Source organism: Podarcis liolepis, assembly GCF_965112155.1.
Source record: "Podarcis liolepis genome assembly, chromosome: 13".
Lineage (NCBI taxonomy): Eukaryota > Metazoa > Chordata > Lepidosauria > Squamata > Lacertidae > Podarcis > Podarcis liolepis.
Window position 1 is genome coordinate 56671203 of NC_139573.1, and position 17029 is coordinate 56688231.

Consider the following 17029-nt stretch of genomic DNA (forward strand, 5'->3'; position numbering starts at 1 on the left):
GGTGGAGGGAAGAGAAGAGTTGCAGGCGTTGCAAATGGCACCCAGCCCCCACCCTTCATGCCGAATGCAAGAGTGGCACCTACAGCTGTGCATTAGGATCGCTAAACAGGGCCCATGTATAAATAAGCTTCAATTAGGTGCTGGGCTATGAACTAAAATCTTCCTGTAAGCTATGGTTTTCTCAAAAGGTTGCTCTGTGTGTGATCGCACAGAAACGTAGACAAGAATTGTTCAATCCCAGCTATTCAAGACCATCCCCACTTCCTTTGTGTGGAGAAGGTAAATTTGCTGGACTGAGTCCAACTTTACATGATTAACCAAACTGAACACCAGTGCTACATTAAATTATTTTGTTGCCTTGAGTTTTACACGTGTGTGTGTGTGTGTGTGTGTGTGCGCACGTGTACGCACGCTACTCATTATCCATGTCAGTCATGGCTAAAAATTTTACTAAGGTTATAGGCTGTTTAAGAAATAAAGTACTTTGTTTAAATGCCCAATTTAAATAACCATATTTAGATATAGATAGTTTTGGTGTAATATATGCAGAGGACAGACTAAAGCTGTGCCTCCATGACCATTTTTTATGCTCAAATTAAATGCAAAAGAGATTCCCCCCCCCATCACTTACTATCTTCAAAATATCAGTGATACCTCTCAAATGATATCAATATATTCTGGATCTCTTCTGATCAATTGGCGCCCTTGGAATCTTTATGGACAAAATGTGTGAAATGTATATTATGTATTTTAGGCTGTTTTTTATGCAAGTAAGATGTTTGGTATTTTTCAGTGGAAACTCAATAAAAATGGCTAAACATTTTGTCAGTGTACTTGTAGGCTATTGAGCAAACTGTCTCATTTAGCATTCAGAATGGTACCAACAACCTCTTGTGGCCTATAGACTAGTTCTAATAATGTCTGAATGGGACTTATGGTTCACCATGGAAGAGGGAACAAAAGGAAATTCTTACCGTGAATTTCTATTCCCAGAGACTCCTGGAGGACAGCCTTTATGCTGGGATGGCTCCTCTCCTCTGACTGGACAGGCAGGGTCACATAAAGATCCTTGCTGGGGGAGGAGTCATTCCATGGTCCCCAGACCAGCTGATCAAGCAGGAAAGAACCCCTCCCCATACATTGCCACATTGCAGGTACTTTGCTGTACCCCGCTTTGGTTGGCATCTTTCGTGACGTTCATGTCCACCTCAAGTTCAAGAGTTTGGTTGTATCCCCAGCCATGTGTGACTCTCCCAGAGTGGTGGGTGCTGTCCTCCAGGAGTCTCTGGGAATAGAAATTAATGGTAAGAATTTCCTTTCATTCCCCAGAGGCTCCTGGAGGACAGCCTTTATGCTGGGACTACCTGAGCTTCGCTAACTAGAGGCATTATGGCTGTACCACCCTTTGCAGCACCTTCCTACTGAAGGCTGCGTCAGTGGATGCTCATTTGTCCAGTTTGTAGTGTCTAGTGCTCTGCATATGTCCAAGGCCTATATACCATATTTTTCCGTGTATAAGACAATGCTTTTTGCTAATGAATGAATGAATGTGTCTTCTTAAACACGGATGGTGAATGCAGAGGGAGGACATGTGATTAATGGCAGCGGCAAGCAGGAGATTGGCAGCGGCAATTGGGCGGGTAATTGGTGGCTGCAGCAAGGCCTGCCGGCGAGTGGCTGTGGCAAGGCGGGCAGGCGATTGATGGCTGTGGCAAGTGGGCAGGTGGGCTGTTTGGCAGCGAGTGGGCAGACAGTTGGTGGCTGCGGCAAGGTGTGCAATCAGCAGTGGCGGACAGGTGGGTGAGCGATTGGTGGAAATGACCTCCCTGACCCCAAAAAGCTAAACAACTTAATGTCTTAATTTTGGGTTAAAAATAATAGGGGTCGTCTTATACATAGAGGGTCTTATACATAGAAAAATCCTGTGTGTGTGTGTGTGTGTGTGTGTGTAGCAGCTGATTGATTGCAGCCCATTATTATATGCCGTTTCAGGAGCGCCTCATAATTAACACCAATATTCCAAATTAGTGAGGAACTGACCACAGATCATTCCGGAGACAGAGGTTGGTCCATGGCAGGGACACACTTCCCAGGTCCCACCCATTCTGCCTTTCAAGGTGACAGATATGGGCTTAAGTGACACTGCAGGATGCAGTAAACTCCCCAGAACCTCCTGAGGAGCCTTGCCAGGAATTTACCTCATAAATCCTGTCTTTCCCCTGCCCAAACAGCTCCACTGCCCCGGAGGCCAGCAGAGCACGATCATCATAAATTGTGATGTCAGCCGGAAACATCCATGGCCCCATTGAATGCTGTTGATGTCCCGTCCCCCGTCCCCCCCGCCGCCGCCTTGGAATGTGCTGTCAGCCCTCCCAGGGGTGTTTTTCCCACTGTCCAGTGGACACTGAGATGGCTTCCTGGAGCTATCTGGAGATTGAGGAGGTGAAAACTTTACACCCCTGATTATCTCCACACTTGAATGAGACCAATAGGGATTCAGATTTCTAAAGACTGCCTCTTGTGGTACTTATTGGGATATTGCCAGGGAGACGGAGGCATCAGGCAGGCCCCCAGTTGTCTCCGGGCGATCACTGGTCTCCCGTGGAACAGCATCAGTCAATTAGCGACACAAGCCTCAGAGACGTTCCAAGACGCATGCACACCCTTTCAACAGTGTCTCCACAATAAAAGATTCAGACAGGAGAGCATATTTACAGCTTTATTTAACGTAGTTCAGAACAAAGGAAAAACATGACTGCTTGCCTCCGTGTCCAGGAAAACAGCCAGAGCAAAAGAGAAAGTTCCCAGCAGACAGTGCTGGACGTAAGTAGGCATGTGATACACAACAATCATTCTTGACTCTTTTAAGGTGGAACGGAACTATCCTAACAGTACTACCTCTTGTGCCCTGTGGAATAGGGAATTAACCTTAGGAATGAAAGGTCTAGCTGTAAGACCACCTTGTCCTGGTGGAAGATGCATAACTGGGTGTCCGAGGATTGGGCTCCTATCTGAAACTCCTCACTGATGTGATCACAACCAGAAACACCGTTTTAGGGTTAGTAGACAGGTATCTGTTGTTGCCAGGGGCTCGAAGGGTGAGCCTGTTAAGGCTGTTAGCACCCAGTTCAAATTCTAATAGGGGAGTCTATGCACTACTGGTGGGTTTTTCTGGTTCACCCCCTTTAGAAACCTACGGAGCAGAGGGTGGGTGTGAAGACAGAAAACTCCCCTTTGCATCCCAGGATGCTGCTCAGGGCTGCTGCTTGCCTCTTCACAGTATTGGTGCTGAACCCTTTATCCAGTCTCACCTGGAATAATTCTAGGATGTCAAAGACATCCTTAGCTGTAGGGTCCTTTTTACTCTGACCATGTCACTCTAGGTAGACCTTCCACATAGAGCTATATGTTCTATAAGTTGAGGCCATGTGTGAAGCCAGAAGTGTTTCTAGGACCCTCCCGGGCTCTTAGTCTTCAAGCAGTTAGGTGGAAAGGCTCTGGGTCGGAATGGAGCAGTCCTTGCCTGAGTACATGTCTCCTGTTTGGTAGTCACCACAGAGCTGGTCTGGAAAGATGCAAGAGTTCTGGGAACCATGGCCTCCTCGACCAGTGTTGGGTGATGAGGATCATCTCTGCTGCTTGATCTTCTGGATCATTCTTGGCAGGAGACTGAATGGTGGGAATGCATATAGGAGACCCATTGGCTGTTCTGTCACCAGTGTCCATGCCCTGTGTTCCCTGAACATTGTAATGTGACATAAACATTGCTGTCTGAGCGTTTTGTCCATGACTGGTTATCCAAAGAGCTGTGCTAGCTGCTGGAATACCTGAGGGTGTGTCAGTCTGCTTCTGATGGTTTGGTGGTTGAGCCAGCCTTTGTTTTCCACCCCAGTGACATGTTTTGCCTTCAGAGAAAGGATGTTCCCTTCTGCCTATTTGACCAGTCTTTTGGCCTCTTCCATCAGATCCCCCCAATAGTTCAAATATGCCTTGGCGGAAATATTGTCTGAATGTATCAGCAAGTGTATCAGTATCCCCTGATCATAGTTCCGAACTGCAGTATTGCCAAGTGTACTTCTCTCACGGCCAGCCAATTTACGCTCATGTTCACTTCTGCTCTGGATCAAGTTCCCTGAGCTGTGTGGCATTGCATGTGAGCTCCCCAGCCTGATATGCTGGCGTTGGTGGTTATGACTTTCCCTTCATTAGTTTGGGACCAGCTACCATTTCAGTTCTTCACACATAGACTTTGGAATTGCTATCTGCAAATGGTGTGCTGATGTGATGTGGTCCTGAAATGGTAGAAGGATCTGAAGAATCCACCAATCCTTTGCATGAGACCATCATGCCTTGAAGTTGGGCCAGGAGCATGATGTCTGCCTCTTCTGCCTCTCGTCTCTGTTGGCTTAAAGATCTGAGCTTCTAGATTTGTTCCTCTGTGAGGTGAAGACGGTATTTTTTTTGGAGGCTATCTGTACTCCCAGGTGAATTATGTTTTGTGGGGGATTCGACGAGCTCTTCTCCATGTTTAGCATGAAGCTGTGTCTTCCGAGTGTGTCCAGCGTACTCTCAATATCCCTCTGACATCTGTCTCTTGTCAGGGCCCAGATCAGAATGTTGTATAGGTATGGAGGTAAGCCCCTAATGCCGCCAAGACCTTGCTGAATACTCTTGGCATGGACATGAGGCCAAAAGATAATGCCCGGTATTGCAGAGGTAGATTTCTGTAGCAGAATCTGAGGTGTTTCCTTTAGCTCTTGTGTATGCAGTGTGTGGGTCTGTCTCTGATAGAGCTATGGAGGCCGTCCAGTCCTCCCACTCTATCGCCTCTGAAATGGAGTTCAGTGTCTCCATCTTGAAGTGTTCATACTGGATGTGCTTGTTGAGCCATTTGAGATCTAGGATCTTCGGCACCAGAAAAAAAATTGAAGACACCCCCACCCCTCTCCCTACATAGGACGTGCTTGATTGCTTGTACATTCATTAGGTGTTCTTTTGCTTTCATGTATGCCTTGTGCTTCTCTGCTTTCTGGGAGCAAGAGTTGCCCACAAACTTCTCTCTTCTTGAAAACTGCAAAGGGTATCCTGAGGAAATCATACAGTTGATACATCAGTCCAATGTTGTCCTTGCTCACTTGTGGGCAAAGTGTAGGAGTCTGCATCCTATAGGGGGCTCCATTATTTGTTGCATGGTGTCACTGAGCATTGCCCCCTTTCTTGGCTTGCTGAGGCACTGTTCCCCCTGCCTGATTGTGTCTTGGAGTGCCTGATCTGTCCCAATGTGAGCGGAAGGAGTTAGAACTCCACTTCCCTTTCCCTTGGCAGTGCTTTCTGTTTTGCCCCTGGTCTCCACCAAAACCTTCCCCAGGGCGCCCCCCAATAACTTGCCAACTCCAAAGGGTGAATTGCCAAGCCTTTCTTGGGAACCGGGATTGGCATCACAAATGTGTAGATACAGATTTTGCCTCATGCTTGTCCTGGCTGCCGTAACGCTGGCTGACATCTGCATGGCATCCCTGGAGGTGTTTGCTTGGATTGTAGATGCTGTCAAAATCTAGCCTTTAATCTGCTTTATTATGTCCTCCTCAGAAGTTGATCTGTCCAAAGCATGGTCACTCTGGTCATCTCTGAACTCTGCTAGGAGTGTCCCATTCTGAGTCACATTTGTAGAAAATAATTTGGGAGAGGTAGCACCAAGATGTGTGGCTGGCCGTCTGGGAAGGCATTCTTAGCTCTGCCTCCTCAGGTTCCTTCAGCTTCTCTTTGGGTAGTTCCAAAATCCTCTTTGCCTTGGCTACCACGGATCAAAAGTATTCTGAGGTGAAAAGCCTACCCTTGGGTAGGGAGTGGCTTCGATCTCCTCCTCTGAAAGCTCTCCCTCCTCCTCTGAGGTATGATCCAGATCATCTGATGAGACCAAGCCTGATGCATTAGCCATCCACCTGCTATTCAAGCTGCTTTTTACTATGGCTTTGTCACTGCATGACCTGCAGTTTATCTGCCTAGGCTGCTTGTTCCTGTGCGGCCTTCTTCCGGTACTGGGACTGAGGATGAGAGGGACTCCCTTGATACTGAGCAGGTTGGTGATAGTAATGGTGAAAGAGATGAGTATGGGCTGAAAGGAGATGCCCTCTGTTGCCTCCTTCTTGAGCTATGGGTTTTCCTTGTGCCCTTTCTTCCCCGTCCCCTTCTCTCCTGCTGGTTTGGGGTGGGAATTAGTTGGGGAGGGGTGGTGAGTTTGCCTGTGCTGGAGTGGAGGTTTGGGTAGCTGATGCCAGTTGAGCCACTACTATCCCCTGAGCCCCCTGCGTCCTTATTCCTCTTACCCAGGATATGAATCTAGGAAGTTTCTCCCCTGGCCATGTGGATGCTGCCCCATTGGGTCCTAGGGAACATTCCCCTTCTGATGGCTGTGTCAGTGGTGCCTGGTACCTGTTTGAGTGGCCTTGGTAGCAGCTGGATCCTGTCTCCTGCTCTCCACTGCTATATCCACCAGCCTCCTCTGAGAGGGCACCCTCTGATGGTGGAGATTGGGTGCTGGGCAATGCCTCTTACCCTGTTCTCTGGCCTGTGGTGAGGAGGGAAGTGCATGGAGTTGGGTCCTTGTGGGCAAGGTAGGCCCAAGATGGTGCCTGCAGCTGTGTTAGCCAATAAGGCGATGGACATGGGCCACACTGCTCTCCTGCCCTTTGCTAGCCTCCAGATCTGCAGTTGGCTTGCAGGCGGAAGAAGACTCTCAGGTTAAAAAGCAGTCCTTTGGTTTTGTCAATGATAGAGACTACGGCGCAGGCTAAACATGCACACGGGAGCTCCCTGTGCTAAACAAAACAGCTGAGAGGTGGGAGACATATTTTCAGTGGAGCTGGTGTGCGTCTCTCCTGATCGCTCTGTCCTACTTTGCTCAGTCCCTCTTGACCCAGAACGCTTCTGCTACTCAGAGAGAGGTAGAGCTCTCCCTTGCTCTTGCAGGCAGTCTGAGGCATGGAAAAGGGGAGCGTTCCAAAATTCCCCTGAGTCTGCTCTAGTGCCATCTCTGCGGCATTGAATTGAGGCAGGTGGAAAAGGGAAGCTAAAGGAACAAAGCCTTGGAGGAGCAGGAGGACTGTAAAAGTAAATTAAATTCAGGTAGAATCCAAAGAAAACCCTCCAAAAGGAAAAATAAGTAACTCCATAGAAAGGCAAAATTAAATCCAAGCAAAGAAGAAAAGAAGTTTTTAGGGTCACTGAATTTGTTCAGCACTGGAGAGGAAAAACCCACCTGCCCATCTCGAAAGACAGGGACCGTCTGGGGACTGTGGGATGACTCCTCCCCCAGCAAGGATCTTCATGAGACCCTGCCTGCCTGTCCAGACAGAGGAGAGGAGTCGTCCCAGCGTAAAGGCTGTCCTCCAGGAGCCTCTGGGGAATCATGAGTGCACAAGGGTGGAAAGGAATGGATGAGCCTTGGACTTGCTTATGCAATGTCAAACTGTAGAGCTACCCATAACTAAAAATCAATATTGCTTCAGTTAGTCATATAACACATTTATTTTTCCATGTGTGAAATTAATACATAAAAACAGGAAGGATAAATTTCAGATAAAATTTAGTTACAGTTAGAAGGTTATTTATTGCTGCCCCTTATGTGATTCAGAGGAAGACTGAAACCACTGTAACTTTACCTTTAACAAATTATGTATTATCTCAGACTATAGGAATCCATTGCACTGAATATGATAACTTGCCAGAATATCCGTACTGTACAGAATATCAATGTATTCTGTATTCTTATCTAGTTAGATAAGAAAAGTATTGCTTTTTATTTTCTCCCTCCCCAAGAAAACCATTTCTGTTTACTTCAGGCAAAAGACCTAATAGAGAAATTTTTTAGCCAGCAAGTTGAAGTTCTTGGGAAACGGACAGCACCGCTGCCTGAGATCTACTATATTGAAGGCACTCTGCAAATGGTGTGGGTTAATCGTTGTACTCCAGGTTATGGAATAAATCCTCTACTACATCCAGATTGTCCTAACTGTTGTGGTAGGTAGAAAGTATAACAATCTCACAGGTTATAAATCTTAATTTTTAAGAAATACTTTTTATTTCAATGGAATTAGCAATTGTCCTTTCATCATTTCAGGTAATTTAGTTCATGGGCATATGCTGGAGGTATTGAAAAATACTAATTAATTGCAAATATATGTTAATTACTAATTGCTTAATATGGTGCATTAGAATGTTAATAGCCACTTAAGATGTGTCTGCAATTGCTGGCCTGTCTACAAAGTACATACAAATACATGGAATAAACACGAATGAGTGTGCAAACTTCAACCTCAAGTGAGATGTATAGATGTAGCCATTTAACTTGCTACATTCATACCCTTTTGAGTAGTGTTAGAATGATGCTTGATGCTGAAGAGATTGCCTGTCTCTGCCAAGGGATCTTATGCAAAATTCATTGTAACTGAATGCAAGTTTGGCTAGGAGACCTAAAATAAACCATTGTGCTGATAGATGGTATTTGAAGTGCAAATTTTAAAATACAGCAGTGATTGTGTTGTGCTTATTTTATTTTATTGTATTGTATTTTTTTAAAGCCTTGATATAAGGCTATGAATTATGTCATCAGTATTGTGGTGAATTCCATCTGAATCTGCCCTTGAGTGTTCTGTTGGAGGTCTGCGATATGGGTGCATTTCTGTCACATTTTAGCCAGTATAGACAGACTTTTAGGCTGAAGGTGCAGTCATCCAGATCTAAGCCTGTGGACTGAAGCATGATCTTTTATTATGAAAGAGCCTTTGAAATATGCTTCCAGAGTAGTATAATTTCACAGGGAAAAGGGAGATTATTTCAAAGGGGAACATATGTTTAACTACCAAGTTCAGCTATTTGTCTATCTAGCTCAGTGTTGTTTGCATCCCAAGAGCTCTGCAGGGTTTCATGCAAGAGTCTTTTCTAGCCCTACCTGGATATACCAAGGATTGAATCTGGGACCTTTTGCATGCAAAGCATATGTCTTGCCACTGAGCTAGGACTCTGTATAATATAGTGTATAATGTAATCTGCATTGTATTTGCTATAAATCAAATAGAAAATGTCACTTAGAACAATTTAACATGTTCCGTGCACTAAAATTTGTAAGGTGTGAAACGGCACAATAGGCCATAAAATATATCAAGTAGAATATACTTGTCGGGTTGAAACAGCACCATGGAAGCTGATGTCCCCTAAAGACAACTTAGGTGTAGTTTATTTATTGTGTAGATAAATGCTATTTACTTTATCAGCAGTGATCTAAATAAGTGCCAGATCACCCATTCAAGTTCCCCTTGCTTGCCTTCTAAGAGACAGAAATTATGCTGTGTTCAAAAATGCAAGTCCTTGCAGATCTAGATCTTTCTCCCATTGATTTTGCTTAAGAATATTATGAAATCTTATGTGAACTCTTGGGGCCAGTTAGGAAATGACAATCTTGGCTTAATAAATGAAGTTCATGAAGCAGAGAGTGATCATTGTACCTTTGTGCTCCTTCTTGCATTGAAGTTAAACCCCTTTCCCGTATTAATGTAAGTAGAAATTAACAAACCCTAGAAGTCTTCAATTCTAGCCTGTGAAGAAACCACAATACTAGTTCTTGGCTTTATTTAAGCTGAGTCTTATGTCTGAAACAACCCTTGCTATTAAGGAGTAGAGAGGAGAAGTTAATCTTACTGGTTGATGTAATGCTAAGTTTGCTCTGACATATTAAAAGATTATTTCCTCCATTAAAAAACAACTTGAAATTATTTAAGACTATGAGTTATGTCATCAGTATTGTATTACTGAACTATATTACTTCCATTTGGATCTGTCCTTGAGTGTATTACAGTGGTACCTCTGTTTAAGAACAGTCCGGTTTAAGAATGATTTCCGCAAAACCGGAAATAGTGTCTTGGTTTGAGAACTCTACCTCGGTCTAAGAACAGAATCCGAACAGTGGAAGGGCACTGGCGGGAGGCCTCATCAGGGAAAGAATGGTTAAGAATGGTTGTGGTTTAAGAACAGACTTCCTGAATAGATTAAGTTCGTAAACCGAGGTACCACTGTACTAGATTCCTAGTGTATGCTTTGTTGTGTTATTCTAAAGTATTGCAACTTTAGTTGTACCAAAATACAGTGGTGCCTCGCAAGACGAAAATAATCCGTTCCGCAAGTCTCTTCGTCTAGTGGTTTTTTCGTCTTGCGAAGCAACCCTATTAGCGGATTAGCGGTTTAGTGGATTAGCGGCTATTAAAGGCTTAGCGGCTAAAAGGCTATTAGCAGCTTAGAAAAAGGAGGAAAAAAGCGGGGGGAAATTGGGACACTCGCAAGACGTTTTCGTCTTGCGAAGCAAGCCCATAGGAAAATTCGTCTTGCGAAGCAGCTCAAAAACGGAAAACCCTTTCGTCTAGCGGGTTTTCCGTCTTGCGAGGCATTCGTCTTGCGGGGCACCACTGTAGCATTTATGTTTTGCTTTTGAGTTTTGTTGTTGCTGTTGAAAAGCACTTAAAGCATGTTGTTATATGTAAAAGGGACACTGTTGAAGTTTTTGTTCAATTGATTGAGGAACTTTTTTGAGCTGTGCCCTGTGTGGTTGTACATGGACTGCACAACTGTACACTGAAGCCTTGAAACAAACACTGAAGGTCTTTTCCCAGCTCTGGGCTGGGCTCCAAGATTCAGGGCTTAGCCACACTTACCTTTGCCCTAGACTTTCTAGGCACTGATCTGTGCTTTAAAGTTCCATGCCCAAGATCTTCTTTTTTTCCTTTTCCTTTGTCCCACCATTTCCCTCAGGAATTGGAACCTGCTTCTTTACCGCTGAATTGGAACAAACAGCAATTCAGGTTTTCCACGGGGAACATGGAGCTTTAAAGCGTAGGCCTGTGTCTAGAAACGCAGCACGGAAGGAAGTCTGAATGAGACTAGACAAAAGGAAGAGAAACCTCTCCAGTTCTCATGTCATCTTAAACATTTGAAAGGTTCTCCTCTTCCATACCATCCTTGGCACTGTATGGAGCAGAAATATTCAGGCAACTACTGTATTTTTCTCTCTATAGGACTCAACTTTTCCCCTCCAAAAATGAAGGGGAAATGTGTGTGCGTCCTATGGAGCGAATGCAGGCTCCTTGGCTTCAGCGATAGCAACGCGAAGCCTCCAAAGCGCAGAGGGAGAGCTCCCCCCGCGCTCCGGAGGCTTCGCATTGCTTTCACTGAAGCCGCCGGAGCGCAGGGAACTCCTGCTGTGCTCCGGGGGCTTCAGGCAGCTATCCGCAAGCCTTTGGAGCGCAGCAGGAGTTCCCGCCACACACTGAAGGCTTGCAGATAGCCGCCTGAAGCCTGGAGAGCGAGAGGGGTCGGTGCACACCGATCCCTCTTGCTCTCCAGGCTTCGCTTTGCTGAAGGGGCGTTGCGCAGAGAGGGAGAGCTGTGCAGCACTCCTTCAGCGAAGCGGGAGGAGAAATGGAAGGGGCTCCGTTTCTCCTGCCGCTTCGCTGAAGGGGCGCTGAGCAGAGAGCGGGAGAATTTTTTCCCCCCTGTTCTCCCCCTCCTATGGTCCGGTGCGTCCTATAGAGCGAAAAAAACGGTAAATCATAGATTTGGAGAATTCTTTGTTCGTGTTTAGTGTGTTAGCTCGTATGACTCACTAAAGCCACACAACAGATTCCACAAGCACACCAGTTTGCCTGAACCCGAGTCTGCCTTGGGTGCTGATGGGGGTGTTGTGTCAGTGCAGGAGCTGAACCTGCTACTTGCTTTCCTGTCCCTTCTTTTTAATCTTAAACCCTGCCCTTCTGAATATACTGTATTGCTTCATAGAGCTATAACTGTTAAATCAATTTAAAGGATTGTTAGTTTAGACAGCAGCCTAGGGGGTCTGTTGCCACATCTAGTTTGACTGTTAAACTGCTTGAACAGTCTCCTGGTGGAAGGGCCTTGGCAATTAAAAGTGGTATTAAACGTTGTGTAACTAGGGTTTAAACAAGAGCTACAAGGGTCAAGACAGGGTGAAACTAAGCCCCCCTCCTATTATGGCTGGGGGAGCCCTGCTGTGGATACTCTAAATACATCATTATGCAGATGTTGTTGAAGAAATTCATATAGTGGATGCTGAGCAAATCCATCCCCTGGTGACCAATTTATTTAGAGCAGCTGTTGATTATATTATGCTTAAAGGAGGGCATGGACCCCACAAATGTTATACTTCTTAAAACTGAAGTAGCCCATGATGAATGCCTATTTATTTGACTCTATGCCAAATAAGCTAACATAGGCAAATGTTCTTGCAAAAAAATAGTAGTAGTGATATTTATTTACTTAATTTCTAATCTCCCCACCCTTTCACTGACAGGTGATTCCAGGGTAGTTATTACTTAATGAAAGCAAATGCTTATACCATAGTTCAATTTAATTGATTGATATAATATTAAATTTTCATTAAAATACCATTCAAATACTGTTTGGCAATGCTTAGTTCTAACTGGCCTGCAATGTTTTGATCACTAGGTGGAGCTAATGCTATTTAATAAAAATCTACAATATGAAAAACAGGAGGATAAGGCCGTGTATTCCTCTGAATACTTCAAATAACAGCCTGGGAATCTCGTGGAGAGAGTGCTTTTTCCCTCAGCTCCAGCTTGCAGGCTTCCCATTAGTATCTGGTTGGTCCCTGTGAGGACAGGGCGCTGCATTTAGATGGGCCTTTGTTGTGACCCAGCCAGGCTCTTGTGCTCTTTTCTTAAATCTCAGTACGTCCAGTGGAACCTACAAGTAAATATGGATAGTGTATGTAATGTAACATTGTCCATTTCCTAGGAGTTATTTCCATACCAGCATCCAGCATTATGTCTGCACAGGTGTTAGTTTGCAAACTCTGGTTGTGTTCTCATATCCTAAAAATCACATACACTGAATATGGAACACATACAGGTAATGTTGGCATGAATGAAACTAGGAAATCTTGGTGACCTGCTGTTCACTTTTTGGGACAACTGATCAATAGGAGGAAATGCCACAATATTGAATACATAACACAAAGGTTCTTGCTTGTCTTTTATAGACATTGCTGTTTCCGCATATTGAGAAATCCATGAGAATAATAGAAACCAGAATGAAGAGAACTCATAGCATCCACTGGGGCTATATGGTTCCAAGAGTAATTCATGGAATTTGGCCTTCATTATCTCTCTATAGCATGTGTTCATGCCTTCAGAAAATTTGTATATGGAAACTGGTTTACACAAATCAATTCAGTTTTCCAATCATGAAGCTATCACTGCAGCTTCTTAAAAATTAAATTGTTTGCCTAAAAGTAATTCCGAATATAAGGCAGGGATGGGGAGCTTGACATGGCACCCTCATACGCCACATTTGGCAGGTGGGTGAGGCCATCTAGTTGTCAATTGCTTGATGTCACAATGGCATCTGGTGATGATTGTAAGGACTGAAATCACCACACAGGCCGTGCAAAGATCCCTGCACAGTGCTTTGGAGCACTGCTGATCAGCAGGTTTGAAGTCATGGCCCATCAGCTGTTGGACTATGACTTTATACTTGCTTTCTGTAAGGATTGGGTGCTCAGTTGATTTCCTCATGAAGAGCTCAGTCACACAGTTGGTCCAGATATGTCTGTCTGCCACCCACTGATTGTCCCATATGATGTCAAGTGGGCCTGCTTTGGGGAAAACAAACTTGAAGGCTTAGTTGGGACCCCTGCCAAGCCACAATTGACCCACAAGCTGGAGCCTCCTCACTCACCCCCGATACAAGGAGTTAACTTGGTGGCCATTTTGACCAGGATAATTTACTCCGACTGGCAGCATCTCTTTCCCAGCCTTGTTACTGGAGATCCTTTCTAGACTGGCAGAATTTGAAATTTATATGAAGAATTAAAGCAGAATGAATTTCAGAGTTTAAAAATCCTAACAAATACGCTATAAATGATTTTTTAAAAATGGTTGTTCAATGTGTTTGTTTACAGTGGTTTGCAGTCCAGGATCCTATAACCCTCGTGAAGGAACTCACTGCCTTCCATGCAACAAAAGTTTGGAATATGGAGCAACACATTGTTAACAGAATACCAGCATAGACCTTGTGCTATATTTAGTAGCACTGATGTACTTGATTTATAATATCTTTGTAATGCAAATAAAATGATTTTTTTAACTCCAATTTAATTGGTATTAAATTTGCGTTTGGTTGAATGAAAAATAGTATGAGATTGCTGCCAGAAAAACTACACCCTGTTTTGATGCCTCTCGTTTCACATATTTCACATATTCTTAAGGGCAAAGGGATATGTTATTTTTACCAAGTTCTCTTATCTTAAGGCCTTTATCAGACCTGTGTCTGATGTAGTAGATGATCCAACTGAGTGCATCCATATGGACTGAACAGAACTGGATCTGCTCATCCCTTATGCTTACCTTGGGCCATTCACTAGCACTCACCCTGATGAGCTTGAGAGTTACAAAAAGGCAGGATCTGAATCAGGCATAGGCAAACTTGGCCCTCCAGATATTTTGGGACTACAATTCCCATCATCCCTGTTAGCTAGGGATCATGGGAGTTGTAGGCCAAAAACACTGGGAGGGCCGAGTTTGCCTGTGCCTGATCTAAATGCTGTCCATAAAGAAATAAATATGAGGGGGAAATATGCTAGCAGTGCATGTTCCCGAAGTTCTTTTGGAGGGATATAAATAGGGTGCAGATGTGGTAAGTAAGTGATATTTTCAGATACGGAGCCAAGGCTATTTTTCGTGTTGTGAAACTCTTGCTATGTACTAAAATTATGAAAGAAAAAGTTAGCAACCCTTCTGAAATTAGCTTAATGTAATTGTTGAACAATCTGTTCGCCGCAATCGATGTAATTGTTGAACAATCTGTTCGCCGCAATCGATGTATTCTGGGCTATAGGGCTCTGAAGTGTGCTGGTTCATCCCGCTATTTAAGTCATAATATGAAATGGTTTTTGCAAACTCTGTAAAAGGTCACTAAACAAATTCATGTGGAAATTATAGGCTCCTTCCATTGAAATAGAGATTCTTGTACATTCAAAAAACCAGTGAGTATATATGAACACAGTAATCTCTATTGGAAGCAGTTTTATGAAAGCTAGTTAGACCCAAAGATTGTTACTGATCTGTGTTGCTGGCATAGAAGACAGTGGAGGAGTGTGCCTTTGCGGGTGAGGTCAAACAGTTGGGTGGTTAACGCAGACCTGGTCAACAGCCTAGTGCATGAGGCCAGCTCTCCATAGAGCACGTCCTTGGGGTTCCTGCCATCCTCCATTCTGCGGACATGACCAAGCCAGCGTCGACGTCGTCGAGACGGGTGCGAACATGCTGGGATTGTGGGCTTGGGAGAGCACATCTTCGTTTGTAATGCTGTCCTGCCATGTGATATACCCTGATGCAGCACATGTGGAAGACATTGAGCCATCGCTTCTGATGGTTGTAAGTAGCCCATGACCTCCATAAAGCAGCGTGCTCAACACCCAAGCCTGGTAGACCTACATTTTGGTATTGGACGTTAGCATCACATTTTCCCATGCCTTTTGAAGAGGTGAGTGATTGCCATAGGTGCTTTGCCAATACACTTGTGCAGTTCAGCCTTGAGGGAGAGGTTTGCTGGTTATGGTGGAGGCCAGGTAGACAAAATCATCTATTGCCTCAAGTGTGTGGTCACCAATGCTGGTGTATTATTATTATTTTGAAATTTTTTTATTAATTTACAACAAAACAAAACATACATAAAATTTTCACATCCAATTTTCACAAATTGCTTCTTTTCTGGACTTCCTTCAGCTTCTCCGTAAATCATCCATAGTCATTATTTTAGATACGCATTTCCTAATTTATATTGTCATTGTTTATACCCTTGATTTCCTTTCTCTTTAGACAATACTTCTCAGTTTTTTCACAGTGCTTTTTTAAACCCCTCTAGCGTTATCTGTCCCTCACTTATACTTTCCAGATATTCCACAAATTTTCCCCAGTCCTCGATGAACTTTTGGTCTCTTAAGTATCTAATTTTCCCGGTCATTTCGTCCAACTCAGCAGCTTCATTCTCCATTCTTCCACCGTCGGTATTTCCTGTTGTTTCCATTTCTGAGCCAATAACACTCTTGCTGCTGTCACTGCATATTGGAAAAATTTACAATCCTTTCTCTGTATCTCATTTCCTAGTATTCCTAACAGGCCTCAGGTTTCTTTGTAAATGTATATTTTAAAATCTTCTTCAATTCATTGTATATACTTTCCCAGAAGCCTTTCACTTTCTTACATTCCCACCACATATGATAAAAAGAACCTTCTTTATCTTTACATTTCCAACACTTACTGCATGTCTTATACATTTTTGCTAATTTCACCGGTGTTATATACCATCTATAAAACATTTTCATAACATTCTCTTTTAACGTCATACATGCTGTAAATTTTAGATTTTCTTTCCATAGTTTTTCACAATCCTCAAATTGTATATTATATCCAACATCTCTGGCCCAGTGTATCATTACCGACTTAACTTCCTCATCTTTCAGATTCCATTCTAACAACAACTTGTACATTTTGGATAGAATTTTGTAATCATTTATTATTATTTCAATCTGAAATTTTGAATCTTTATCAGCATAACCGCCATCTTTAATATCTTTCCTAAACATTTCATTTATTTGAAAATAATGCAACCAATCATATACATATTCTTTAACCTGTTCGTATGGTTTCATTTTCCATTTCCCCCCTTCTTTAGATAACAATTGACCATATGTGATCCAATTGCCTCTCATATTAATTTTCTTTGCACTCATGACTTCTAACGGAGATAACCAGTGTGGTATTTTAGGTTCTAATAGGTTTTTATACCTATCCCATACTTCAATCAAAGGACCTCTGAAGATGTGGTTCTCGAAACCTTTATGGATTTTCTTTTTCTCATACCATAAATACGCGTGCCACCCAAATCTGTTATCGAACCCCTCTAAATCTAACAGTTCCTTATTTTCTAATTTTATCCAGTCTTT

At 43.6% G+C, this 17029-nt stretch overlaps 1 protein-coding gene across 3 annotated transcripts in view; it reads left to right on the top strand.

Annotated features, from left to right (window-relative positions):
* ZPBP (zona pellucida binding protein) overlaps positions 1-14175 on the top strand; it is a 37190-nt gene extending 23015 nt beyond the window's left edge. For 2 of the 3 annotated variants that reach the window (XM_083473328.1, XM_083473329.1), the window contains one exon: positions 13985-14175. In XM_083473328.1, coding sequence (XP_083329454.1) covers positions 13985-14092 — 108 coding nt within the window. In that variant the 3' untranslated portion in view covers positions 14093-14175. Of the gene's footprint in view, positions 1-7841; positions 8020-13984 lie in introns of all 3 variants that reach the window. The other variant, XM_083473327.1, reaches the window with a different exon arrangement.
* Positions 14176-17029: the final 2854 nt, after the last annotated feature.